This window comes from Elephas maximus, chromosome 19 (assembly GCF_024166365.1).
Source record: "Elephas maximus indicus isolate mEleMax1 chromosome 19, mEleMax1 primary haplotype, whole genome shotgun sequence".
Classification (NCBI taxonomy): domain Eukaryota; kingdom Metazoa; phylum Chordata; class Mammalia; order Proboscidea; family Elephantidae; genus Elephas; species Elephas maximus.
The window spans coordinates 71,708,646-71,733,791 of NC_064837.1; the positions used below are offsets into that span (position 1 = coordinate 71,708,646).

The window sequence follows — 25,146 nt, forward strand, 5'->3', positions numbered from 1 at the left end:
GCCCCTTCCGGCCCCGCCCCATCAGCCCGCACCTTCCAGCCCAGCCGCAAAGAAGCACCTGCCAGTCTCTTTAAAAGGTGTTTATTGATCATATACAAAATAAAGAAAACCTTATATATCACAAACATACACTATGTACAGCAATAAATACCCGGGGGGCCCGGCCCAGCGCCGCCCCTCCTGGACAATAATTTAGCAATAAATACTGCGCAGGGCGGGTGGCGGCCGCAGGCCGGCCGCTGCCCCGAGCGGCGGCCCCACGCCCGGCCAGCCCAGCCCGCTCTAACCCCCACCGTCCCGGCCACAGCACTGGGCAGGGTCTCACCAACTCCCTCCGACCCCTCTCAGCGCCACAAGGGCGGCAGAGCCGGACACCAGGCAGCCCTTGTCCTGTTGCCCTAAGTTGCCAGGAGGAGCTTTCTGTACCCACTCCCGTTTGGTTAAAGGCTTCGGGACTAAGCAGGGTGAGGGATGTGGAGGGGGCGGGGAAGGGCAGGAGGTGGCTAAGGGGGCCAAAACCCAACTGGCGTCACCCAGAACTGGGAGATGTCATAGTCCACCGGGCTCCGACCCACAAGACACCCAGTGCGTAGAGGCTGCTACTCCTAGGGGTGGGTAGAAATTGGTGCCATTGGCACTCAGGTGCCCCACCTGCCCAGGACACATACTACATAGCAGAACAGGCTATAGGCAGTCCCGCGGGCACACTCCCACCTCCGCATGGCACCCACCATGTCCTCCACACTCCTCGGCTGCTCCAAAGCCACTGATAGCCAGCAGGAAGAAAACAAGCAACACAAAGAATTATTCAGTGGCTTCTGGGGGGAAAAATCGTTAATGTGTTGGTTCCTTTCACCAAACCACAGCCTAAAAAAATAACTCACAAGATCCCAGAGCGGAAACAGCCCTGCAGGCTGTGGCTCGGCTTTCCAGCTGCAGACAGGGAGCTGTCGAGAGGGAGGTACAGCCAAGGGGCCACTCCAGAGAGGCAGGCAGCAAGGCAAGACAGGGCCTGACCAGGTATCCCAGGGCAGGCTGTGGCTAGTCAGTGCTATGGCCAGGCACTGAGACCAGAGGATGCTGACAAGTGGGCAGACCTGAGGCACGGACCCAGAGCAGAAAAGCCTCCAGCCTCCAGGGAGGGCAGGTGCCCAGCAAATACACCAGTGCCACACAGAACCACCAAAGAGCAGCAGCTGGGGATGGGGAGGCCCTGTGAGGTCAGACACTTCGAGCAGAGCTGGCCTGTTACTTCAGGGTTGTTTTCAGAAACCCGAGTGTCCATGTTGGGATAAGGGTGCAGCTGGGGCAAGTTCAGGGTCAGAAAGGGATGCGCATCTTGGTTTACGTAGCGGACAAGTTTGAAGACTTGGCCTCGGCCCAAGCCTCGACTCGCTGTGTCAGGAAAGTTCAGGAGAGAAAGGAAAAAACAGAACACAACACGTTCACGGTAGAAAACTCAATCAACAAAGGATTAGACAGACACAAAACAGTTACACGTGGACACGGATCTAGTGCCAAGAAACCAAGGGAAAAGGGCAGAGGGGCAGAGGGGCAGAGCAGCCCCTTAGGGCTGGCTTGGCAGGACGGGAAGGCTCCCGCAGACCCAGAACAGTGGCTTCAAGTCCAAACACCATGAATGCAAGCACGGCATTCTCACGATGTCACTCACTCCAGAGCAGCTTCTTCCACAGGCTGAGTTAAGGACCGGTACCTGCTGCCACAATGCTCACCATCAAGCCCTTCCTCGCCTCACCCACTTCCTGCCTCTGCTCTCCCAGCTGGCCGTATGTGGCCTGCAGAGGCACTTAGAGATAGACGACAAGCTCCCACGCCAATGACAAAAGTGAGAACAGAGCAAGGGAATGGAAGGTCTGTCCTCCTCGCTCCACCACATCACACCCTCTCTTTCAGGCTCCTGGTGATACAGCTGGAACTCACTGCTACATCACCACCCTGGCAATGCAGCCTGGACCCGAGAGGGACAAAGCCCGACGCCAGGGAGGGCTTAAACCATGGAGGGACTTGGAGTCACAGAGCTGTTTGTGGGCCAGCCAGGAGCATCTGAGCAGAGCCCCAGAGAGGCTACACCATGTATGGCACGTGCCTGCCACGACCGCAAGCACGTGTGTGGCCACACTCGCTGACAAGACACCACTGCCTCAAGGCTGTCCCGGGTGCCCGCCTCGCTTCTTACTCTCCTCAGCAACCCTCACCTGTATTCTCTAGCGCTCTGGAGATACGGGCCAGCAACCCTGGGAGAAGCCAAGCCCCCGTGGCCAGAAACAGAGCTGCAGCATCTCAGGCCATGCTGTGAGCCGACCCAACACACCCTACCAGGAGCTTCCCGTACCAAGGCTGGAGGGTCATCTGCCCGTCCAGTGGCCAGCATGGGGAGGCAGCAGCCCTGGCTTGAGCGGAAGTGCCTCTGAAAGCCAAGCAGCTGGTCCCTGGAAGACAAAGATCCCAAAGGGAGGTGGAAGAAGGGCCTGGAGCTGAGAGCTGTAGGCCTGCACAGGGGGAGGGGGGAAGGGCCCAGCGTTGAGGTCATAGCCCTTGCTGGCACTGATAGAGACCCGCTCCCCAGGCCCTTGGGGCGAGGCAGGGATACGAAGAAGCCCTGCTCCTGGGGAAGCACCACCCCAGCCCTGAAACACTTCTGGGACAAGTGGGCGGTGGGGTCATAGCCCCCCGTGTTGGCCCAGCAGCTGACAGAGGTCACGAGGGAAGCCCAGGAGCAAAGCTGAGGCCAGACCTGTGCTGCTGATAAGAAACAATGAGGAAGACAGATGGGGCAGCTGGGCCACACCCCATGGGCACCCACAGTGACTCCTGGGTCCCTGCCAGGCCACCGCCCAAGGCCAGAGGCAGTGGACATGGAGGCAGTACGGGAGGCCACTGAGAGGCCCCCAGTTCCACCTGCCCTGTCACTGGCCCAGCCCAAGTCCTAGAGACACAAACGCACTCTCACACACACGCACACGCAGGAAGCTGAGGGTCAACAGGGGTGGGGAGCAGAGCCCAGTGTCTGCATCCAACATACACCTAGAGCAAGGCCAGGCCACCAAGGGGTACAGGGTAGCGTGGGAAGAAGGAGAGGCCGTGCTGCCCAGCACCCTGGCCCGGCAAGCCAGCAGGTGCAAGATCACAACCAAGTCCCAAAAACAAACACGGGGGAACAGATACGAGAAGTGACACCCACAGGTCAAAGGTCACCAGAAGCACCAGCACGTTACGGCCACACAAGACCTCACCAGGCACAACAAAACCACGGCACCGGCAAGAGACGGAAGCAGATAGGGCAAGGCCTAAGTCACTTTCGGTACAATTGCAAAAGAGATATCAAAGGGGACGTTAGGACGCGCCTGGGGGGGTTCGCGGTTTGGCTTTTTTTTTTTTTCTTTTTTCTGTCTTTTTTTAAACTAAGTTTTATAAATAATGTCTGATAACTCTGTGTTTATAAAAACTAAACTCCAACAGCCACAAAGAGTTGTCCATAAATTTACAAGAAAGGGCTTTTTTTTTCTTTTTTTGAACTACCAAAGCTTCTGTTACGCTTTCTTCCCTTTTCCACTGACAGGGTCAAATGCTCTTCTTGCCTTTTTTTCTTTTTTTTTTTTTAAAAAGACAGTTTTATAAATACTTTGCAGCTTTTTTTTTTTCTGTAGCTTTTAAACATATAATTTAATAACTTCGTAAAAGGAACTTACTCTCTCTTTTCAGGGCTATTTAACCACACAAACAGATCATGTAAACAGTGACACAGGACCCACCGAGAGGATACACTGGACACACCCTTCACAGACGCACACAACCAGTGATTTTGGTCTCATTCAGTGCAATACGTTAGGTCCGAGCGCTGCACCTGTGGCCCACAGCCTCACCATGTCCTGGCTGCTGGGCCCAGCTGGGCTCAGCCCGCAGGGGCCTCACAGGGGGCACACCTGCTCTTCAGAGCGGGGCCAAGCTGCCCGCGGGTCTGTCTAGAAGGAGTCACGCAGCGCCCCCCTCCAACCAGTGGCAGCAGTCAGGGGCCTCCTACTGGAGGGCCCCTATTTAGGGACACACAGGTCCCACCTCTCTCCCACTCCCTCGTCCACCTCCACGGGGCAGACTCTAAGCCCACACAGCCTTGGTACAAGGGGGCAAGGGGTGACCCAACATCACCACCAAACTGACCAATCCCAACGTACAAGACACACGAGGACACAACAAAATCAATGGGGCTCAGCCCGGCACCCGCCTGGTGGAGGTTGTGCTTTGTAGGGCAGGAAGGAAGTTGAGAGGAAGAAGAAGGAACAGAGAGGAAGAGGGAAGAAAGGGGGACAGGACTGCCGAGCTCACCACGTGCCTGGCGGCCCCTCGCTGACCCACCGGGGCGCGCACGTCCCTACGACCGGGCATCTGTCTTGGACTTGACTATCGTGATGACGCTGGTGGCAGCCACCTTGCCAGGGACAAGGGGCCCCAGGCCGCCAGTGAGGGGGCCCCGGGCCGGCGCCACCGGGCTGCGGGCCACGGTCCTGGCGAAGTTCTGCAGGGCCTCATACTTGGAGCGCAGGGCGTCAAGCTCTAGCTTCATGCTGGCATTCTCCGAGGCCAGCTTCTCCACCTCCTGCTGCAGCTCCGCCTTCTGCTTCTCCAGCTCCTCCTTCTGTGTCACCCGCTTCACGCGGCAGCTGGCCGCATAGCCACGATTCTTGAGTGTACGCCGGCGCTGCTTCAGCTGGATGATCTCCTCCTTGGAGAGGCCGCGCAGGTGCTGGTTCAGCTCCCGCACAGACATGGTCACCAGCTCCTCGTCCGTCAGGCTGGTGCCATTCTCGCCAGGCTCCCGCTTCACCTGTGGTGGACGGCACATGGTCAGGGCAGCACGCTCTGGCTGTGCCTTGCCCCGCTTCACCTGGGGCACTCCCTCAGGGTGGCACATTCCCATGGCACCCCACCCCAGGCGCTCCCACCCCGTCCCCCACTCACCTTCAAGGCCTTGCTTCCTTTACTGGGGGTCGTCATAACCCGGGGGCGCAGTGAGCAGACTCTCTCTGCAAGACACAAGGCAGAAGTCAGGGCCGGAGACCCCCCGTCAGCCTCCCATACCTGCCCATCCCACGCCAGCTCACCAGCCTGTTCCCCATTACCTGACCCCAGGACAGCCCGTCAGCAGGCCTCTCGGGGCAGGTGGGGCTGCTCTCTGTGCACCCTGCCTTTTGGGACTCAGGTGGTGGGGAGGGCCAAGAGGGTCTGTTAGGCAGGGGAACTGACAGCTGTGAGGGAGGCAGAGACCAGAAAAGGGGCAAGGGGAGATCAGAAGGACGACAATACAGGAGGGGCTGGCCCAGAAGGAAGCCACGACCTTTAAAAATAACCCTGCGTGCACGCCCCAGAGTGACTGTTCCCGGCGAGTCACGCTGACTCAGCATATCACCACTCCCGCCCAGCAGCACGGGCACTCTGGGGCCCTGCCAGCCAGCCCAGCCCCAGGGGACCTGTGGGAGCAGCCAGCAGGAAGGCCAGCAGGCCAGCAGCAGGTGAGGGCCGTGCAGCAACCCTGAGTACGCAAGTTCCGGGGTCCTCCCTCCAGCTGCCACTAGGACAAAGTCCCAGCTCCCAGGACGGCTGGGGGCTTGTCCCCACTGGGGACTCGGCAGAGAAGACCAGAGTCCCCCAGAGATCTAACTGTGCAGAGGTGGGGACAGGGCCACCCAACGAGTTCTGACCCTTTTCAGGTGCACCCTACCTTGTAGTAGCGCCCAACCCAAGGCCACTCCGGCCCTCTCTGTCTGCCTCTTCCGCTGATGGGGCAACTGGCCTCTGGGCTGAAGTTGCAGCATCCAGTACCCCTGCCCCACCCCATCGGGGATTTCACAAGGACCTGTACAGCAGCCACCAGGGCCCTGCTCAGTGGGCAGCCCCTCACCCTGGGGTCACTGACCACTCAGGCTGCCATCCCAGGTCAGTCCCCACAGAGCCAGGAAGCCAAGACAAAGAGCCACCCCATCCACACGGGGACCCTCCTGCCCCACCCTCAGGTGTTTGACTGATGCATGACCAGGGCATTTTTGCACAGCTACCCCTTCCAGACCCGTAAACCAGGACTTTCCTCCGTTCCTGCTCTGCCCCCCACTTTCCAGATTAGGCCCAGGGAGCTGTGGCTCAGGAGTGAAGGGTGCACCAGGAAACCAGAGCTTGAGGCAATGTGGGCTGTAGGCTTTCCTGCTTCCTCAGAGGAGCTAAGGTAGGGGTGACCCAGGGCTCTTGGTGGACACTCGATAGAGACCCCATCTCACATCTCATACCCAACTGCCCACCCACAGGTGAGAGTGGGGAGGAAAGGCCAGAGGTACTTCCATGGTCCAAGGATGGAGACTGAGGCTGAAGACCAGAAAGTCCTTGCCTGCACACCCTGGGAGCCTGGAGGAGTTCACCAGCCTTGCGCCTGAACAGGTGCAGGGATGCAGCCCTGGGTTTTTGCACAACCCAGGCAAAGGTGGCCCCAGGCGGCATTGGCACCAGCTTTTCCCACCCCCTCCCCCCCCCATTCAGCACAACGATGACTTCCTGAAGAGATCACACAGAAAAGTGCCGAGTGTGGCGGCTGGAGCGAGCAGAAAAGTGCCTCCTCGACAGATTTCACCCTCCACAAAAGGCCTGAACTCAGCACAAGCGCAGCCAGTTGCTCCTAATCAAAGGTGTGCTGTATGCGTGTATGCATGAGCACACGCAGTGTGCGCGGTCTCAGCAAAGCCAGGGTCTCTGGCCCTCTGGCCTCTGCCCACCCAGAAGACAGAGATAGCCTTGGGGATGGGCTGGGGGTTAGGACTCCAGGGCACCTCCAGAAACTAGAGGAAGGGGGTCCCAGAGGCAGATTAAGAAGGAGCTGCCCACCCCAGGCCTCCTCCACCCAGTCCTGAAGGCGGGTCATCCACTCACCTGCACAACTGAAAATCCTCCTCTTGACAAAAGACCAACCCTGCACCCTCCCAGAGGCTGAGCCCACCATGTGGAGAAGCTGTCCGAGGGTCCACCGAGGGCCCTGGGTCACCCACCAAATTGAGGATCAGGAAAGGGAAGTGGTCTGGACGGCATCCCCTTCCCCTTGTGCCCAACCCTACAGCCTGGACACGGCAGAAGCAGAGTTCATCCTGGCCTGCCAGCCCCAGTGGGCTAGGCACACCTGAGGACACTGTGGATGCCCCAGCCCAGCTCCCACCAGCCTTTCAGGCCCACCTCCTCCAGAGAGCCCTCAGCTAGGAAGGCACTCTGAGATGAGAGTCTAAACCTTCACTCAAGCACAAAGAAGTCCTAAGACAAAAACAACATCCTCCCGGAACCTGCATTTTCCTAAAGGATACAACTCCAGCAAAGGGTTCCCTGAAGTGTGAAAACATCTCTAAGCCCCAGGGGACCAAATGTGAGATTTGGGGGGTGTGGCACCCCTGAGGGCAAACCACAAGGCCAACCTGATGAATCCCTGAGCTCCAGGGCCAGGAACCACTCATACACCCCAAGAGAGCCAGCTCAGGCTATACCACGCTTGGGCTGTCACTTCCCAAGAGTGCCTGGCCACTAGGACCAAAATACCAACATCCACCAGGCCCCTTTTCCTTGCTGACTTCTCCAAACACAGCCTCAGGAAGGGACACCTTGAGGTCACGGGACACTGCATTCTCCCATCCCGCACTGTCCACACCAGGCAATCTGCTGTTCCCCAAGGCCAGGTGCACCAAGGCCAGGCACCCCCACAGCTTCCATCACCCCAAGCTGAGCATGGACACATGCACAGTAAGCTCAGTGGATCCCTCAGCCTTCTGGCTTCTAACTCCTGCTGCAACGTCCTGGTGGAGTGGCCCCTGTCACCAGTCCAGGAGCCCTGTCCTCTCTTCCTCCCACTGCCGCCCTCTCTGGCTTGGGGCTGCCCATCCTTCTCAGCCTGCCAGCACTGCCCCCCTAAGCTCCTCCCCTCCTCTCAGCTCACAGAACTAGTTCCCAGTTTGGGGAACTGCCTCAGAAAGGGTACCAGACCGCTGCCCGAGAAAAGCGTGTCAGGCAGGGGATGGCCAGGCAAGGTGCGTCACCTCCCAGCCCGGAGACAACCTGCAATGGCACCCGCTCCACTTCCTCCTCACCACCCTGCCTCCCACCCGCACACTCGGCCGGGGCAGCCCGCCCACCGCGATCCCGGGGCTCTCCTTTACCCCTCGACTCCGGCACTCGAGCCCCCAGCCCTTCTCCCAGGTTCCCCCCGGCACCAGGATGAGCGTCGAGTGACCTCATGCTGATGACTCAGCAAGTCTCCCTCCAGGCTCGGGCACGCGTGTGAGGGAGCCGCGGCGGCGCGAGCTCTCTCTGCGCGGTCCGCACGCGCCGCCCCCGCCCCGCGAGGAACCCTGCTCAGCCGAGGCTCGGCCACCTGATGAATCAGCAGCTCGGCGCCGGCACCGCCGGCTCTCAGCGGACACCTGGGCGTCCGGCGGCCTGCCCGACCCCACCCGTCCTCCTGCCGCCCCTTCCTCTCCGGGGCGCACCAGTCTCCGCCGAGTCGGCTTCGCACGCGCCCCGCCCCAGACCGCTGGTGTCCCCATGGCCACCCCCGGCACCCCGGACGGCAGCGGCTGGGGCCGGGTCCTGATCGGTGGGGAAATCGAGGCACGGGCCGCCGGTCCGCAGGGCGCGGGGCAGACCCAGACGCCGGGGGGCAGCGCCGCTCGGCGGCCGGCCCCACCGGCCAGAGGGAGCGCCCTGGCCCGCGCCCCCCGGCCGCGCACTCACCACACTGCGGGCCCGGCGGGCTGAGGCCGGGCCGGGGCGGGGCGCGCGGGCTCCGGGGCACCAGGCGGGCCGCGGCGGGGACTCCGGGCCCAGGACTGGGGGGTCGCCGCCTGCGCGGGCCGGGCCGAGCACTCGGGAAGGCCGGGCCGGACCAGGCTCGGGATCTGCCGCCGCCGCCGCCGCCGCTGCCGCTCCACAGACGTCACATGATGTTTGGTCACGTGGGCTCCATTCATGAAGCGGCGACGCGACCCGCGGGCGCTTAAAGGGGAAGGCGCAGCGGCCATCGGGGGCGGGGCGGCCGCACTGAGCCTGCGCGCCCCGGCGCCGTCGCCCGGCAACGCCCTCCACGCGGACGGGGTTCTCGGGCCGCGCGCTCCCCCGGGTGGCTCGGCCAGCAACGCCCACCCACCTGCCGCAGGCCCTCCCGTGGTCGTTAGGCCAGCAATCCTGGTTTTCTTGCTAGCCCGCCTCTCCAGACCTTTATTGTACAGACAGTTTCCGAGACATTTTTCCAAGCTTAGGTACGGACACAGGTCCCGGGGTTTCCACGGAGAGAACGATAATGGTATTTTCCGATGCTTGACCTGATGGCGGGCGCTGTCCGCGGGCTTCGTAGATGTTATCTCGTTTGAGTAATGCTTGCTTCATCAAAGTAAATACGAAACAGGCTCCTGGAGGTGACGTAACTTCTCCCAGGTTGCAGAGCTGACATTCAAACTGGGGTCCGTTCAGCTCCCGATGTACCTGGCTGATAAGGCAGCACCAAGATACCATAATGTAGTCTGTCTTCACCCACAAGCCCAAACACCTAGAAGTCCTGTTAGTGAGAAGGGTTGAGGGTATTTCTGGAAACGGTCGCGTATGTCGTAGGTGTGCAATAAACTATGTTCAGTTGATAGTTGGTCAACAAATGGCACCTTTGCTGTCTCCTCAGCGTCCTTAGTTCACGTGGCATGTCTGTCTCTGCTCTTTCTGTAAGGAGTTCTCACTGCTGTTCACAGATCCCTGAGGGAGAGGGGCTGAGGAGGGAGAAGGGTTCCCTCCAATTCCCAGGTGCCATTTCTGGGCTCTCTACTTAGCCCTATTCCTTCTCAGCTGCAAAGCCAGGAAGGGCGATGCACCCAGCCAGGAAGCTCAGAGGGACTCGCATACGGGGACTATGGAGAGAGCAGAGGATAATTCATTCAAATAAATGGATGGGGGGCCACAGAGCCTCCACATTGCGTGGGGGTAATGGCATCATGAGGCCATCTGTCACTCTGACTCCAGTAGCTGTTCTTTGAACCCCGCAGTACCTTGTCACCTTTTGCTTATCTTCCCTGTTTGCTCTGGGCATAGCCCTGGGTGTCTCACAATATAGACGCTTAATATACTTGTGTGAATTTGAAAGCTCTCAACTTTTTTGGGTAGGTATTATGGGTAGTATTTTTGGATGTGTAGTAAAATATACATTTTTTTTTTTTTTTACTCTGTCCCATAGGGTTGCTATGAGTCAGAATCGACTCGATGGCACTGGGTTTTTCTGGATTAGTAAAATATACATAGCATAGAGTTATACATACCATTTTAACCATTTTTGAGTGTACGATTCTGTGGTATTAAGTACATTCACAATGTTGCCTACCTAGATCTTTTTTCCAGATCTTTCTTAATCACCCCCAAACAGGAACTCTCTATCCATTGGACAATAACTTGCCCAGCCTCTGGTAACTTCTAGTTTACTTAGGTCTCTATGCATTTGCCTATTCTGGGTATTTCATCTAAGTACAGTCATGAACGGTTTGTGCTTTAGTATCTGGCTCAGCATAACGTTTTCAAGGTTCACTCATCTTGTAGCATGTATCAGGACTTCGTTGTTCTTTAGGGCTGGATAAAGTTCCCTTGTATGGACTGACCACATTTCATTTATCCATCATCCCTTGGTGGGCAGTTGGGTTGCTCCCCCTTTGGCTATAGTGTACGGTAAACATGGAAAGCAGGGACCTAAACATAGTTGTAAAGCTCTCAATTTTTAATGTACAAAGACAACAACAATTTGCCTCCGAGGCCAAGAATGCAGTCTGTCTCTTCTGCCTTCTTCCCAGTGGGTGCTGGGTTCTCCTCACCAGATCTAGCTTTGTGGGAATGTGGAGTTCCTTCTATCCCCCAGCTTTCCGGTGGCTGAGTCCTGCATGGGGACCTGGTGGCCACACTGAGTTATGTCAGGCCAGCCTGTTGACCTGCTCTTCTCTGTCCTTGGTCCCACCCAGCTCTGACCAGAACCACAGCACCCTCAGGAAGCGTGGGTGACTGGTCCCTGGGGGCAGCAACCCAGGAGCCACTCACCAGACTGATCCTCACTTGTCTCCTCATCCTGCCAAGCTCCTCCCCCAGCTCCTTGCACTTCCCAGGAAGGAGTCCGCCTTTTTGCTCTTACACGTGGGGTGGCTGAAAAGGCACTTTATGAATCACTGACTGCTCTGCTCCTCCCAGAGAAGACTCCTACTCAGCAGTCTCTCTCCTCTTCCTCCTTTCTGGGAACAGATGCAGGGGCACTCCCATCTTGGGGGAGGAACAGGCAAGCAGGGCCACCAGGGAAGCCTGCGGAAAGGTGACTCAGGCCATACTGGCCTGGTAGGGGTGGGGAGGAGGCATGGGGGCTGTGAGTCTGGGGCTACAACCACCTTGAGCCCTGAGGGCAGCCCTCAGAAACTCCAAACTCCCACACCTGGGACAGGTGATAGAGGCACTGTGCTGCCCACCCTTGGGAATTGGGGGAAGCGGGATGCTGCAGGAGGCAACCCAGGCTCCTTGCCTGCCCCCCTACCCTTGAACAGAATCTCCTTGAACAGTGTCCTGGTCACTGTAGGGTGATAGATGGTGGGTGTGTTTGCGGGAGGAGGCTGTGGAGGGAAAGGAAGGTACCCCCATTGAAACAGCCACAACAGCCAAGCCCAAGGGACCTGCCTCTGGGTCCATCCTAGGGGCTCAGGGGCTGCAGAGGGGCTGTGCTGGCCCTGGCACACGTCTCCCCATCTATTCTAGCGTCTCCTGGCTGGTTCCCAACACAGACCTGGACACTTGTCGCTGAAACAGCTGCTCAGCCTTGCTTGGGCGATGGCCAAGGAGGCCACCAGCTTAGGGGGCCCTCCTGGAAAGCAACGGTGTGAGTGAAGCTGAGTCTTGGGTGTCCTGCCAGTCCTCAGAGATCATAGCCACCACTGCTATGGGGCAGAGCTTAGATACCGCTCCTTCTTGTCCTCAGCCCCCTCCTCAGGACAGACCTGGGGACCCCAGAGGCTCCCCCAGGGTGCAGCAGACCTCAACCGGGCGCTCCAGGCAGGCAGAGGGCCCAGGCCTGCCCCAAGAGCCCCTTCCCAGGCCTGCTCTAGGCCCAAGTTCAAGCACATCCGATGGCTCCCGAGTGGCAGCCTCCTCAGTCCCCACAGCCCTCTCTCTCATTTCACCCATGCTTCTCCAGGCCACCTCTGGCCTTTTGCTTAATTGGGAGCTGCCACAGGCAGGCTCGCCCCTGCAGCCTGGGAGATCCCACACCTTCTTTCCTGATCTTCAGCGTGCCTCCCTTTCAGGAACTGGGCCTCCTTGGGCCTCATGACATGCTTCTACTTCATGCTGGGCACCCACCCTTGCCTCCCCTCGCACCCCCAGATGTGGGGGACACTGAGCCCCCCCTTATCTTTGTTCCTCAGTGAGACTGTCCTAGACTTGAAAGAAGCCGCTTGGCCCTAGGGCAGGCATGTGGCCCGTGGGACAATCTCCTCCCCAGGGCCAGGTGCTGGGCCCTGTGCAGTCAGAGGATGGGGTGAACACAGCCTGCTTGCTGCCAGCGTTGGGGGACTCACGGGCTGGGGCTAACACCATGGGTGGGCCATGCAGGCTGGTACCCAGAGTCCTGGCCGCCCTGTGGATGCTCAGCCCTGCACTCATCTGTCCTGTGTTCTCTTACCTCCCGGGCTCCAGATCCCAATGCCCTGAGGGCAGGGTTCTCCCACCACCAACGCCAACCGTCCTGGCCTTGACTGCCCTGTTGTTCCTTTTCCTCTCTCCCCCCTTGGATTTGAAGTGCCAGGATCCTTGTCCCCAGGGTGTCCCCTCTGCCTACCCCACAGCTTCCGGACCAGGTTCTGAAGGGACTCACAGGAAAGGGGAAGACCTGGAAATGAGACCACAGGGGAGTTCTTGCAAATCTCCTCCAGTCTGGAGCTTGCCTGACCCCCACCACCACATACACAGCTTACCTGACCCCCACCACACACACAGCTCACCTGACACCCCATCATACACACAGCTCACCTGACCCCCCCACTACACACACACTCACCTTACCCCCCACCACACACAGCTCACCTGACCCCACATCACACACACACACAGCTCACCTGACCCCGCATCACACACACACACACACACAAGCTCACCTGACCCCCATCACACACACAGCTCACCTGACCCTCCATCACACACACACAAAGCTCACCTGACCCCCATCACACACACACACAAGCTCACCTGACCCCCATCACACACACGCAGCTCACCTGACCCCCATCACACACACTCACCTGACCCCCCATCACACATACAGCTCACCTGACCCTCCCACCACACACACACAGCTCACCTGACCCCTGTACCACACACACACACACACAGAGCTCACCTGACCCCCCCCACCACCACACACAGAGATTCACCACTTTGCCCACTCTCCTTCCTCCATGTGCCCACCATGCCCCTACAGACACCTAGTTCGCCCCCCGCCCAACGCATGAGCACTGGGTGTTTCTACCTCCCAGGCTCTGGGGATCGGCCTCATCTTCCTGTCTCCGTATTCAGCGAGTGTTTGTTCATCCAACACGGAAGCACTCTTGGCCCCAGCAGGTCCTCAGCTGCTCCTCTCATCCTGCAGGCTTACCTGGGGTGCCTCCCTCACCAGGAACACCCTCTCCCCATCTGGTGAGACATCTGCCCCCGACTAGCACAGGTGGTGAAGAGATTGGTGTCCCCCCACACACAGCAGGGCACACCAGGCCCAGCCCCTTGGGACCAGCTTCCAGGCATGCTCCTAAGGCCTCCCAGCTGCAGATTCAAGAAGCCCCAGAAACCCCGGCCTCAATCATCAGACAGCAGCCATCCTTGGGGGCAGGCAGAGAGCTCCCTGTACACTTGGATGGAAGTTAAAAACCATCGCACTGGGAGCTGGGAAAGTTTATTGGACCTACAGGTAGCAGAAAGTGATGGCTTCAACATGGGAGCTGAGTCAGAAGGGGAGCCAGCACCCAGTGGTCTCCCACAGTAGAAGGCGGCGAGGAGGCAGAAGTTGGAGTGCCTTCTTCATTGGCTGAGCCTTCAGAGGAGGCCTCGACCTTTGTGATCAGGAAGGTGCCAAGCCCCCAGCTGACTGACACTGTGGAGGAGCAAAGACCCCCCAGGACTCTGAGCTGAGCAGGGAGGTGGTCCCATCTTGGTTTCAGGTGGAGGAGGGAAGCTTAGGTCAGAGAAACCATCCCCCTCTTTGGGCTGGGTGGTACACGGGGTCTGTTATGGATTGAACTGTGTCCCCCCAAAATATATGTTGGAATTCTGACCTCTGTGGCACGGTAGTTAAGAGCTCAGCTCCTAACCAAAAGGTTAGCAGTTCTAATCCACCAGTTGCTCCTTGGAAACTCTGTGAGGAAGTTCTACTCTATTAGGGTCCCTATGAGTCATTTAAAGTCAGGAAGGGTGTCCATCAGGGTTGTATCCTTTCACCATACCTATTCAAGCTGAATGAGGAGCAAATAATCCAAGAAGCTGGACTATATGAAAAAGAACAGAGCATCAGGATTGGAGAAAGACATTAACAAGCTGGCATATGCAAATGACAACCTTGCTTGATAAAAGGGCAGAGGACTTGTAGCACTTAATGATGAAGATCAAAGACCACAGCCTTCAGTATGGATTACACCTCAACATAAACAAACAAACATCCTCACAACTGGACCAACGAGCAACATCAGGATAAACAGAGAAAAGACTGAAGTTGTCAAAGATTTCATTTTACTTGGATCCGCAATCAAGACCCATGGAAGCAGCAGACAAGAAATCAAAAGACAATTGCATTGGGCAAATCTGCTGCAAAAGACCTCTTGAAAGTGCTGAAAAGCAAAGATGTCACCTTGAAGACTAAGGTGCACTTGACACAAGCCGTGGTATTTTCAATTGCATCATATGCATGTGAAAGCCAGACAATGAATAAGGACAACAGAAGAATTGACACCTTTGAATTGTGGTGTTGTTAAAGAATATTGAATATACCATGGACTGCCAAAAGAATGAACAAATTTGTCATGGAAGAAGTACAACCAGAATGCTCCTTAGAACGAAGGATGGCGAGACTGTGTCTTACATACTTTGAATATGTTGTCCGGAGGAATCAGTCCCTGGAGAAGGACATCATGCTTGGTAAAAGTACAGCGTCAGCAGAAAAGAGGAAGATCCTCAACAAGGTGGACTGACACAGTGGCTGCAACAATGGGCTCAAGTGTAACAACAATCTTAAGGACGGCGAGGACCGGGTAGCGTTTCGTTCTCTTGTGCACACGGTCGCCATGAGTCGGAACTGACTCGACGGTTCATAGCAACAACAAATCAGAAGGAAACCCTGGTGGCGGAGTGGCTGCTAACCAAGCTGTCCTCAGTCTGAGGCCAGCAGGCGCTCCCTGGAAGCCCTGTGGGGAGTCCTCCTCTGTCCGACAGTCACTGTGAGTCAGAATTAACTCAAGGGCAGTGGGTTTATGAGTCGGCATAGACTGTACGGTAATGGGTTTTGTTTTTTTTATACCTGTGGACATAATCTCATTCAAGAACAGGGTTTTCTGTTATGTTAATGAGGCTGGAGCAGTGTAGGATGTGTCTTAAACCAATCACTTTTGAGATAAAAAAATGCACATTAGGCACAGAAGCAGGAAGCACAGATGGGGGAAGATGACCAAAGAACCCTGGAACAGAGGCTGAATGGAGACAAGACCCTTCCCCCAGACCCAGCAGAGAGAGCGAGCCTTCCCTAGAGCTAGTGCCTTGCATTTGGACTTCCAGCTTCCTGAAGTATGAGAAAGAAACCCCTGTTTGTCAAAGCTCCCCACTGCAGTATTTCTATTACAGCAGCAATAGGAGACTAAGGCAGGGGCCCTGGAGATTTCCAGTGGAAGAGGTGCCCCTCCCTGGTATGACGGGCTCTGACCTCTCTTGGAAGCCTCAAGCTGACCAGCGTTGCTGGCAGTGGCACTGTGGAGACAGTGCTGTGTGGCCTGGGGTCAGAGACCCCAGGGCAGGACCTGAGCCCCAGAGAGAGGGTGGGGAGCAGGCCAGCAGGCAAAATCACTCCTTCTTGCCAGCTGGGGCCAGGCTGCGGGGGAGCAGCTTCATGCAGCCGGAAGGGGATGATGAGGCCCCCATAGGGGAGTCCAGCTTCACCTTGTCCAGAACAGTCTTCTTGATGGCAGTGGGCGAGACCTTCTCCTGGTCGGCCATGGACTGCAGCTCCCTGTGGGGGCACAAGGAGATTTGGCCACCAGCACTCCAGCTTCACCTGGGAGGAGGGCACCAAGCCAAGGCTGCCAGCACCGGTCAACTCGGCCGATGCTGAGCCACCACTGCCACCTCAGGGCCTTTTCACATGCCTGCCCTTGGCCACCCTGCCCAAGAGAGCAGCATAGCTCACCCTCACTTTGTTCAAACTGGCTCAGGGTCACCAACTCTGGCCATAGCACCTAGCCCCTGGGTCCCCTTAGCCCCTGTCCCCCAGCTGTGTGTCGATGCCATGTCTGTCTCCCCAAAGCTGGGGTCAAGGGCCCAACACTGGGCGGAGTGCTTACTGTGTGCGGATGCAGGAGGCCTCCACGGCGTTGATGAGCAGCGAGCGGAAGCCGCCACTCTCCAGCACATGCAGAGCATGGATGGTGGCCCCGCCCGGGGAGCAGACGTTGTCCCTGAGTTGGCCTGGGTGCTGCTCTGAGTCCAGGAGCATCTTGGCGGCCCCCTGTGGCCAAAAGGAGGGGCTGACAGGGTTGTGGGACAACCACTACCCCCAGCCCGAGACTATGGCAGCACCCGCTGATCCCACCCAAGTACCCCAATGCACAGTGCCCCCACCGGGGGACCAGGCAGAACACTGACCAGCAGGGCCTGGGCACCGAGGCGGACTGCCAGGCGCCGCGGGAGCCCCATCTTCACGCCACCATCAGCCAGGGCATCCAGCGCGGTGAAAGCCTGTGGGGAGAAGGTGCCTGAGCCATTGTCCTGGCCTGCAGCTCTGCTTGAGGCAGCCGGAGCAAGAGGAGACCAGCTCCCAGTCTCAGATCCCCACTCCGGACCTTCAAGAGCAGGCAGACCAGATGTGTCCAAGGAGAACTGACTCCCAACTCTATGTACTCACATAGGCAGGGCCGCTGCCACTGAGCCCTGTGACAGCGTCGATCAAGTCCTCCTCTACCTCTGTGCAGAAGCCCACGCTGCTCATGAGCTGTTCCAGCAGCCGGCCGTCCTCCACCTTGGCATGGGTGCCCGTGGCGTACACGGTAGCACCTTCCCGCACCACCACTGGAGTGTTGGTCATGCAGCGAATGACTTTGGGGGCCAGCTGGAACGCCATCAGCTTCTGGAGGGGAAACAGGCCGTGTGTCCGTCCACGGCCCCGCCCCGGCCGGGTGGGTGAGCACTGTCAGCCCAACGCTCCGCCAACCCCCACTGAGCTCTGACCTTCTCGATGGAGCTGATGGTGACACCAGCAGCACAGGACACCAGGATGTGCCGGTCCTTGATGTCAGCGCCGATCTCGTCCAGGATGAAGGGAATGATGTGCGGCTTCACCGCCAGGAAAAGCACATCACCGTGCTGCACCGTCTCCTTGTTGTGGGGCGTCAGGTTCACCCCCATCTTCTGCAGGGAGCATAAGTGGGCTCAGCCTGCTCCAGGGGCTAAGGGCCCCACTCAGGCTGACCCCTACGTTCAGAACAGCACAGACAGCTGGAAGAGTGGGTGTGGGCAGAAGTGGGGGCTAGGCATAAGGCTATGGCCCTTCTACCTTGGAACCCCGACTCGAGAGTGGAGGAAGCACCTCCAGAAGGCATCCCTTTGGCGCTTCACGCCCTGCCACCACCCCAGCCCGCCGCAACCTCAGGCTGCAGCCCCCGACCTCTCCTCTCCAGACGTAAGGTGGGGATGAATAGTGGTCTTAAGCTAGGAGCTTGTTCCTACTCTCGGGTCTGTAATCCTGACTTAGCTGTGGCAAACCTCACTTGGCCCCCACACTGTGGCCCCACCTGCTTGGCCCCCAGAGGCCTCCCAGTAGTGACCCCTGCTCAAACTTCAGCTCCACAGAGGCCCCCTGCCCAGACCAACACCCCCTGTCCACCAGAGGTATGTCGGCCAGTCACCCAGGCTCCAAGAGCAAACGAAGAGGAGCCATGGGAAGGGTCCTGACAGGGAGTGGGCAGGCTCGTCTGCAAGACCCCCAGGCAAGGGCACTTCTACCGCTGGGGTCCACTAGAGCCTCTCTACTCCTAACCCTCTACAGTCAGGGCCACCCCCCCAACCCCCTTACACACTGGCACCCTGCCAAGACTCAGTGCCCCAACACACACAGCTGCCTACCCTGAGTGCTGAGACGGTGGTCAAGTCCATGTCTGGGGAACTGGCCATTATCCTGTGGGCAGCCACCACACCTGAGAGAGAGAGGCCAGTCCAGACTCTCCCTCCCCCAGGGAACGAGAGTGCAAATCTCAGGTCAGGAGCACCTGTCCGACTACAAAGGGACTGAAGCCAATCTTTCCACCAGAACCCAGATGGGGGTTCGCTCTCCAGACCCCAGCGTCATCCCAGACCTGCTGAGGGGGTTGGGCTCGCCCTGGCCGGGGACCTACCTGCTGCCGTGAAGCCCTTGGCCAGGGCAAAGGCCAGCTGGCCAGCCCCAATGAAGCCCACGCTCATAGTGTCGGCACCCGCGGCTGGCTCAGCTGTGGACAGGACGTGGCAGGATCGTGCGGTCAGGAGGGCAGCACCAGGCGGACACTCCGCAGGCGCCACAGCCCCGCCCCATCCCGGCGAGCTATCTGTGCCCTTTGCCGCCTGGCAGCACCCCCCGCACCCCGACCTGCCCCAAGGGTCCCGAGCAGCGGTGACGGCCCGCGGGCCTCAGAAGGGGTAGGCCGAGCACGCCTCCGAGAAAGGGTGCGGGCAGCCCGCGCATCTAGCTCCTCACTCGGGGCGCGGGGCGCGGACCTGTCTCCCCAGCCCTGGCCCCCGCCCCCGCCCCCGCCCCCCTCCCGCCCCGCCGGCTGCTGCTAGCCCTCCGCTCCCGCCCCGCCCTCCCCGCGCACGAGCGCCCCGCAGGTCGCCCCCCTCCCGCCCCGGCTGCCCCCTGCACACCCCGCACGCCGACCCCCGCGAGCTGCCCAGTTACCGGGGCTAGTAGCCCCCGCCCACAACTCGCGCCCGCCACGCGGCACCCGAGGCTCCGCCCCGCCGTCTCAGCCAATCCGCGACGCTGCCGCCGGGGACGGTTGCATCATCCGCTCCGTGGCCCCGCCCCTGACGCCCCCAGACCTCTCCCGCGGCGCCATTGCAGCATTGGGGGGGTTACGGGCGTCCGGGGGCACGGGGGCACGGGGGCGGGGGGGCGCCGGGCGGCGCCGGGGGCGCCGGGCCTGGGGGGCTGCCGGGGCCGGAGGCTCTGTGCCGGCCACCGGACACTGACACGTCAGGCCCGCGGCGTGGCGGCGAACCGGTCGGACTTAGAAAAGCGCTTTGTGTCTGGGTGGCTGGACTGCAGAGCTGAGCTGGTTTCGGGTGTTGGAAACAGTTTGCTCAACATGGCATTTAAAATATGTCACCTTTTTGATAATGTAATTCGTCACTTTTCATATTTTTAAAATAATTTATTTTTATTGCATAGACCAATCCAGCGATTTCTACGCGTACAATTCAGTTGCACTGATAACATTTTTCAAGTTGGGCAACCATTCTCACTCTCCTTATCCAAACTTTTCTTACCCTTAACATAAACTATTTTCATCTTTTTACTGAACCAGGCAGCTCAAAACATGGAGCTGGCCCAGGCCTATCTGGACCTCCTGGAGGGTGGGCAGAGAGAGGCTGGAAGAAGGAAAGTCCATTTCATTCCTTCTGAGGCCTGGTCCCCCTTCCTCCACACCCCTCCCTTACCCAGTCCAGTGGGCAGGTGCCCCCGTGGAAGCTGCCATGGGAGGTGTTCAAAAAGTAAACCTTGGATGGTAGTCCACAGTTTCCCCACCTCCCACTGTCTCCCTCCACCAAGCCCAGAGGCCCTGCGTCCCATGACTTCTAATCTTTAGGGTCCTTGGAATCTTCGGGGCCTGGGTTTGGGGAGAAGAAGTCTCCACCTATTCTCTCCCCAACCAGGTGAGCTCAGGGCTCATCTGAGTGGAGTCTGCATTAGGGTTAAGGGGTACTTTGGGATCCAAGTCAGCAGCAGGGCTAAGGGCAAAGTGAGATGAGGCTGTCACTACCACCCTGCCACCCTCCCAGCCCCCACCGAGGGACAATGTGGGCTCTTTCTTCTTTCTGACTGTGTCTTAAACGATGAACAAGCTGTTCTAAAATCTAAATTTTCGGGATGATTAGGGTGTTTCTGCCACAGGCAGGGCTGTGAGCTACTATCCTCATTGTCCCCTTATTGACATGGCCACGACCACTGCTGCCACCCTGCTGTCTAGCAACCTCCTGTTACACAGCACAATTTCCAGGCATCCCACAGCCGTGACCGCACTGAATCCTCACCCTCCTGGGAGGCTCACAGCTTGGAGGAGAGGCCAGATTCAAACCCACAGACTGCAAAGCCCAGTAAAACAACTGTTTCAAGTCTTGAAACCAACAACCCCAAAACAAAACAAAAACATACCTCTAGAATGCTTGCACCACTTGAATGGAATAGGGTCACTGAATTTGTACACGTGGAAATGGTTGAGTCGGTGTACATTTTGTTGTGTATGTTCTCACTGCAATATTAAAAAACAAAGGATGTTGCTCTGGCCCAGTGGGTGAACTCAGCAGGAATGACCTGAGTGGACCTTCTTCCATGCTGACCTGGAGCTCTGGTCCCCTTTCCTCCTCTCCTCCCCCTCAGGACCTTTGAAGTTTAGGGTGGGGGGAGAGTTGGGGCAGAAGTTGGCTGGACCCGGGGGAGATTGGGGAATGGGTGACTGATAGCTTGTTCTGATAGACTGGCTATAAAAAAGGAGAGGAACCAGGGTCCCTACCAAGATAGTGCCCAGGCCTACCCAGGGAGCCAGGAAGTGGGGATCCATTTGTCAGGTGTACCATGTCCCCCTGCTTTGCATTGCAGCCAGCGGAGGTCCCAGGACGTCTGCAGATGACCAGCTGCCTGCCAGGAAAGCCCACCTCTTCAAGTAGAGGGCCGCAGGCCAGGGAATGTTTGTCTGGGAACCCAGTGGGCCCCTGCTCTCAACAGACATAGGCCTCCGGGCCTCACATTCTTTTTTTTCTTATAATTTTTATTGTGCTTTAAGTGAAAGTTTACAAATCAAGTCAGTCTCTCACACAAAAACCCACATACATCTTGCTACATACTCCCAGTTACTTTTCGCCTAATGAGACAGCCTGCTCTCTCCCTCCACTCTCTCTTCTCGTGTCCATTTCGCCAGCTTCTAACCCCCTCCACCCTCTCATCTTCCCTCCAGGCAGGAAATGCCAACATAGTTTCAAGTGTCCACCCGATCCAAGAAGCTCACTCTTCACCAGCATCCCTCTCCAACCCATTGTCCAGCCCAATCCATGTCTGAAGAGTTGGCATCGGGAATGGTTCCTGTCCTGGGCCAACAGAAGGTCTGGGGGCCATGACCACCAGGTTCCCTCCAGTCTCAGTCAGACCATTAAGTCTGGTCTTATGAGAATTTGGAGTCTGCATCCCACTGCTCTCCTGCTCCCTCAGGGGTTCTCTGTTGTGTTCCCTGTCAGGGCAGTCATCGGTTGTAGCCGGGCACCACCTAGTTCTTCTGGTCTCAGGATGATGTAGTCTCTGGTTTATGTGGCCCTTGGGCTCGTAATCACCTTGCGTCCTTGGTGTTCTTCATTCTCCTTGGATGCAGGTGGGTTGAGACCAATTGATGCATCTTAGATGGCTGCTTGCTAGTGTTTAAGACCCCAGACCTGGCCTCACATTCTTTGTGGCGACCACACAGTCCTGGCTTGGAGCCCTACCTAAAGCTGCTGGGGTTCCAGCCTTCGAGGTGCCAGCACCACTCCCCCAGGACCACATCAGCCCTGGAAACCCCTGGCGGCAGGAAGAGTGTCAAGGCCACAAGCTCATACCAACCCCTCTCCTCCCACCATACCCCTCTGAGTCACCCTGGCCTGTCCCTACGAGAGGGGGAAGACAGTCTCACCCCTTCCTCAGAGGCTTCAAGAATTTCTGGAGACAAGCCACCAGCCTTCCCCTCACCCCCAGAGCCCAGGGAACCCCCAAGGTCACCCCTCCCTCAGCCAGGGCCCAAGCACTGTGGGGGAAGGTGGCCCCAGGGTGCAGCTGGCCACAGCCCCTGAGGACAGACGGCTGGGCCAGGCCAGATGCAAATCAATGTTGACATTTACTTTCTGCTCAAGGGCCTGGGGCGGCCAGTAGGTGGACTGAGGGCTGAGGGCTGCTGTGGCCACTGCCTGCCCAGCTCAGGGCCGGGGATAGCTAGGGGCCTGCTCTGGTCTGGGCCGGTCAGGCTCTGTGCACAAGGAGCTGACTGGAGTGTGGATGGTGACGGTCCCACGGTCCTGATGGTCAGGGACAGCTGGACATGTGAGCGGAGGTTGGAGCCCGTGCAGACCAGGGAGGTGCCCAGTGCCCTGAGTTGGACCCTCACCCTATGGCAGTGCTGCCCCCTAGGACAGCCTCCCCTGGGCCACCTGGGGCTGTCCAGATACTGCAGAGGTTCCAGGTGGGTGCCGTGCCTGGATTCACTGTGATCTCTGAGGTGCTGGGGTCTCCACGGGCCCTTCCAGGCCAGCTGCTCAGGTTCATTGCTGTGGCCCTGGGGCACACAGAGGCAGGTGAGGCAGGCAATGATCTGCCACCGTGCCGTCTCTGCACTCGCTGTGTTCTCCTGTCTGCCTGTCCATAGAGGTCTCCTCTTGTGCCCACCCCCCACCCCGGGCCTGGCCGTGGGTTCTTCTCAGTGCCTCTCCTGGCCCTGACCCCCACCTTTGGGAACCGTCCCCTTGTCCAGCCTGAGTGTGCTCTCTAGACCCCGATAGGCACATTGGGCCTTCTTCTGAATCCTCTAGCCTTAGTGTCCCCATCTGCAAAATGGGTCACAAGAGCACCTGCTCCAGGTCCCCGTATGTCAGAGCAACCAGCCCTAGGGCAGGGAGGGCCAGAACTTGGAGAGAGAGTAGGGGGTGAGGTAGGGAGGGGGAGAGAGAGAGAAGGGAGGTCATGGAAGAGGAAGTGACAGAGAGGTACACAGAGAGATAAAGGTGCAGGGGAAGGAGGGAGAGGGAGGAAAAAGGGAGGAGAGAGGTGCAGGAAAGAGATAAAGGGGGGTAAAGAGGAAGGGAGAGAAAAAGAGAAGGAGAAGATATGATAGGGAAGGAGAGGAAGAGGGAAAAGAGAGAGAGGAATGGGGAGGAGGCAGGAGAGAAGGGACCAGAGGGAGAAAGAGACAGACAGAGAGAGAGAGGGCTGGGAGCCACCTGAGGCTCCTCCCTTGTCTCCCTTTTTAGAGTCTCCTGCCCCTCTGTCCCTCCTCCATCCCGGAGCCAAGCCACCGGGTGCTGTCAGAACTCCAGGAGAGCCTCAGCTGTGGCCTGTCCAGTGTGGGGCTTCTCCCCAGCCTCCCCGGTGCCTGCCATGTATGCCTGGCCTCTCCACCCCTCTGCCCACCCCCTGGGAGTCCTGGCTCCCTGGTGCCTGGACACTGCCCCCTCCAGCCCAGGCAGCAGCTGCAGCTAGAGGGCAGGCACGAAGCGGATCCTCTGGGAGTAAGCCAGGTCAATGGTGTAGAGGAGCAGGTTGACGTAGGTGAAGATGGCTACCACCAGCTGGCTGTCCCAGGGACAGCTGCCTCGAGAGCAGTCTGCGGGCCGCCAGGGCTCACCGTACTTGGGGTCGAAGCAGAAGACGGGCCAGATGACCGCAGCACTGAGGTACAGGAGCACTGCTACGAAGGTGTACACCACCACCAGGCGGTCGAAGGGGCAGCCCAGGCCACCTGTGTGGCCCATCACACTCAGGGCCACTACAGCCACCGTGGCCAGGAAGCATAGGCTGTAGACAGCCACGCACCACTGGGTGGCCACATAGCGCCCGTAGTGGCTGTCATAGACCAGTGCCCCGAAGATGATGCAGGCCACGAAGGCCTGGACGATCTTGAGGAGCCCTGACAGTGTGGCCATGTAGCTGGCCACTTGTCCGGGCCGGGCACGGGTCAGGGCCACTTCGGCAGCATAGGCCAGGAAGAGGAGGCCGGAAAAGACACTGGCCGCCAGGCGGAAGTCCCGGGTGGTGCATCCCGAAGGCTCAGGGGGGCACTGCAGCCGGGTGAAGTACAGCGGGTAGATGACCGCTGCTGTGGCAGTCAGCAGGGTGGCCAGCATGGCGAAGGCAGCTGTAAAGTTGCCCCAGGAGAGGCGCAGGCACCCGTGCAGCTGGGTGAACTCGCAGGCCACCACCAGCCCTGACAGCGCAAAGCAGAAGCCCCAGGCAGCCATACAGAAGGTGCCCTGGACGCCCGCAAAGCCGCCCCGGTGGGCCACTAGGCTGAAGGTGGTGCAGCTGAAGGCCAGCTGCAGCAGGCGGGCCGTGCCCACTGGGGAGGTCACAGCCCCCATGTGAAGGTAGCTGCCCCCAGGGGGCTCCATGGTGCTGCCCATCGACCAACACCTCACACAGCGCCCAGCGGCCACAGGATCCCTGCCAAGACGCAGCCCCTCCGTCCCCTGCAGCGGCAGTGGATGGCAGCAGCCGGGAACGCCAGTGACACTGCGGCAGGGCTGCCTGTTTGGGGAGGGCTGGCCCCCGGCGCTATAAATAGGTGGTGGAGATCAGAGCCCCAGAATAGCCCAGCCGGCGTGCCTACCCCCATCCCAGAGGGACATCTGACCCCTCCATCCCAGCGAGCCCCTGCCAGAGCCATTAACCCCTGGGCCACTGGAGGCCACCGCCTGGTCCTCCAGAGCCTGCATCTACCACTGAATGGGGGGGAGGGGCAGAGAGAGTGGGGTGGGGTCCTGGTGGTCACCCTGAGCCCAGCACGCAGGGTTGCTCTGCCTTTGTCCTGCTCCCTTCAGAACCTGTTGTCTTTGTCCCTGGGTTGATGGGGAGGGGACAGGGAAGGGGGAGGCCATGGA

At 58.8% G+C, this 25,146-nt stretch overlaps 3 protein-coding genes across 9 annotated transcripts; all 3 read right to left on the bottom strand.

Moving 5' to 3' along the window:
- Positions 1 to 71: 71 nt before the first annotated feature.
- On the bottom strand, positions 72 to 8,853 carry MAFG (MAF bZIP transcription factor G). Of its 6 annotated transcripts, none has more exons than XM_049860781.1 (3): positions 8,770 to 8,853; positions 4,978 to 5,042; positions 72 to 4,843 (listed from the first exon to the last, which is right to left on the bottom strand). In XM_049860781.1, exons 2-3 carry the CDS (start codon positions 5,011 to 5,013, stop codon positions 4,391 to 4,393), a joined length of 489 nt encoding a protein of 162 aa, XP_049716738.1. In that variant the 5' UTR covers positions 5,014 to 5,042; positions 8,770 to 8,853; the 3' UTR covers positions 72 to 4,390. The 6 variants fall into 6 exon arrangements, with proteins under 6 accessions (XP_049716738.1, XP_049716741.1, XP_049716737.1 ...); XM_049860784.1 differs by lacking the exon at positions 8,770 to 8,853 and adding an exon at positions 8,526 to 8,757; XM_049860780.1 differs by lacking the exon at positions 8,770 to 8,853 and adding an exon at positions 8,196 to 8,519.
- Positions 8,854 to 13,910: 5,057 nt separating this feature from the next.
- PYCR1 (pyrroline-5-carboxylate reductase 1) lies at positions 13,911 to 19,272 on the bottom strand. Of its 2 annotated transcripts, none has more exons than XM_049861004.1 (8): positions 19,214 to 19,272; positions 18,675 to 18,767; positions 18,406 to 18,476; positions 17,512 to 17,691; positions 17,189 to 17,410; positions 16,930 to 17,022; positions 16,629 to 16,792; positions 13,911 to 16,297 (listed from the first exon to the last, which is right to left on the bottom strand). In XM_049861004.1, the coding sequence occupies exons 2-8, from the start codon at positions 18,739 to 18,741 to the stop codon at positions 16,132 to 16,134; spliced, it is 963 nt and encodes a 320-aa protein (XP_049716961.1). In that variant the 5' UTR covers positions 18,742 to 18,767; positions 19,214 to 19,272; the 3' UTR covers positions 13,911 to 16,131. The 2 variants fall into 2 exon arrangements, with proteins under 2 accessions (XP_049716961.1, XP_049716960.1); XM_049861003.1 differs by having other exon boundaries at positions 19,180 to 19,262.
- A 4,473-nt stretch (positions 19,273 to 23,745) lies between these two features.
- Positions 23,746 to 24,669, bottom strand: MYADML2 (myeloid associated differentiation marker like 2). The gene has a single exon (XM_049861253.1). The coding sequence runs from the start codon at positions 24,667 to 24,669 to the stop codon at positions 23,746 to 23,748; it is 924 nt and encodes a 307-aa protein (XP_049717210.1).
- Positions 24,670 to 25,146: the final 477 nt, after the last annotated feature.

What these genes read in the sequence shown, in the direction of transcription:
- MAFG (XM_049860779.1), bottom strand. Translation starts at nt 5,831, where the DNA reads ATGCTGCAACTTCAGCCCAGAGGCCAGTTGCCCCATCAGCGGAAGAGG. An exon ending in GGGTTGGGCGCTACTACAAG is followed by an intron (nt 5,043 to 5,737) that starts GTAGGGTGCACC and finishes TGTGTCTTGCAG; the next exon opens with AGAGAGTCTGCTCACTGCGC. An exon ending in AAGGAAGCAAGGCCTTGAAG is followed by an intron (nt 4,844 to 4,977) that starts GTGAGTGGGGGA and finishes CGTCCACCACAG; the next exon opens with GTGAAGCGGGAGCCTGGCGA.
- PYCR1 (XM_049861004.1), bottom strand. Translation starts at nt 18,741, where the DNA reads ATGAGCGTGGGCTTCATTGGGGCTGGCCAGCTGGCCTTTGCCCTGGCC. An exon ending in CAAGGGCTTCACGGCAGCAG is followed by an intron (nt 18,477 to 18,674) that starts GTAGGTCCCCGG and finishes TCTCTCTCTCAG; the next exon opens with GTGTGGTGGCTGCCCACAGG. An exon ending in TCGGTGCCCAGGCCCTGCTG is followed by an intron (nt 16,793 to 16,929) that starts GTCAGTGTTCTG and finishes TTTTGGCCACAG; the next exon opens with GGGGCCGCCAAGATGCTCCT.
- MYADML2 (XM_049861253.1), bottom strand. Translation starts at nt 24,669, where the DNA reads ATGGGCAGCACCATGGAGCCCCCTGGGGGCAGCTACCTTCACATGGGG.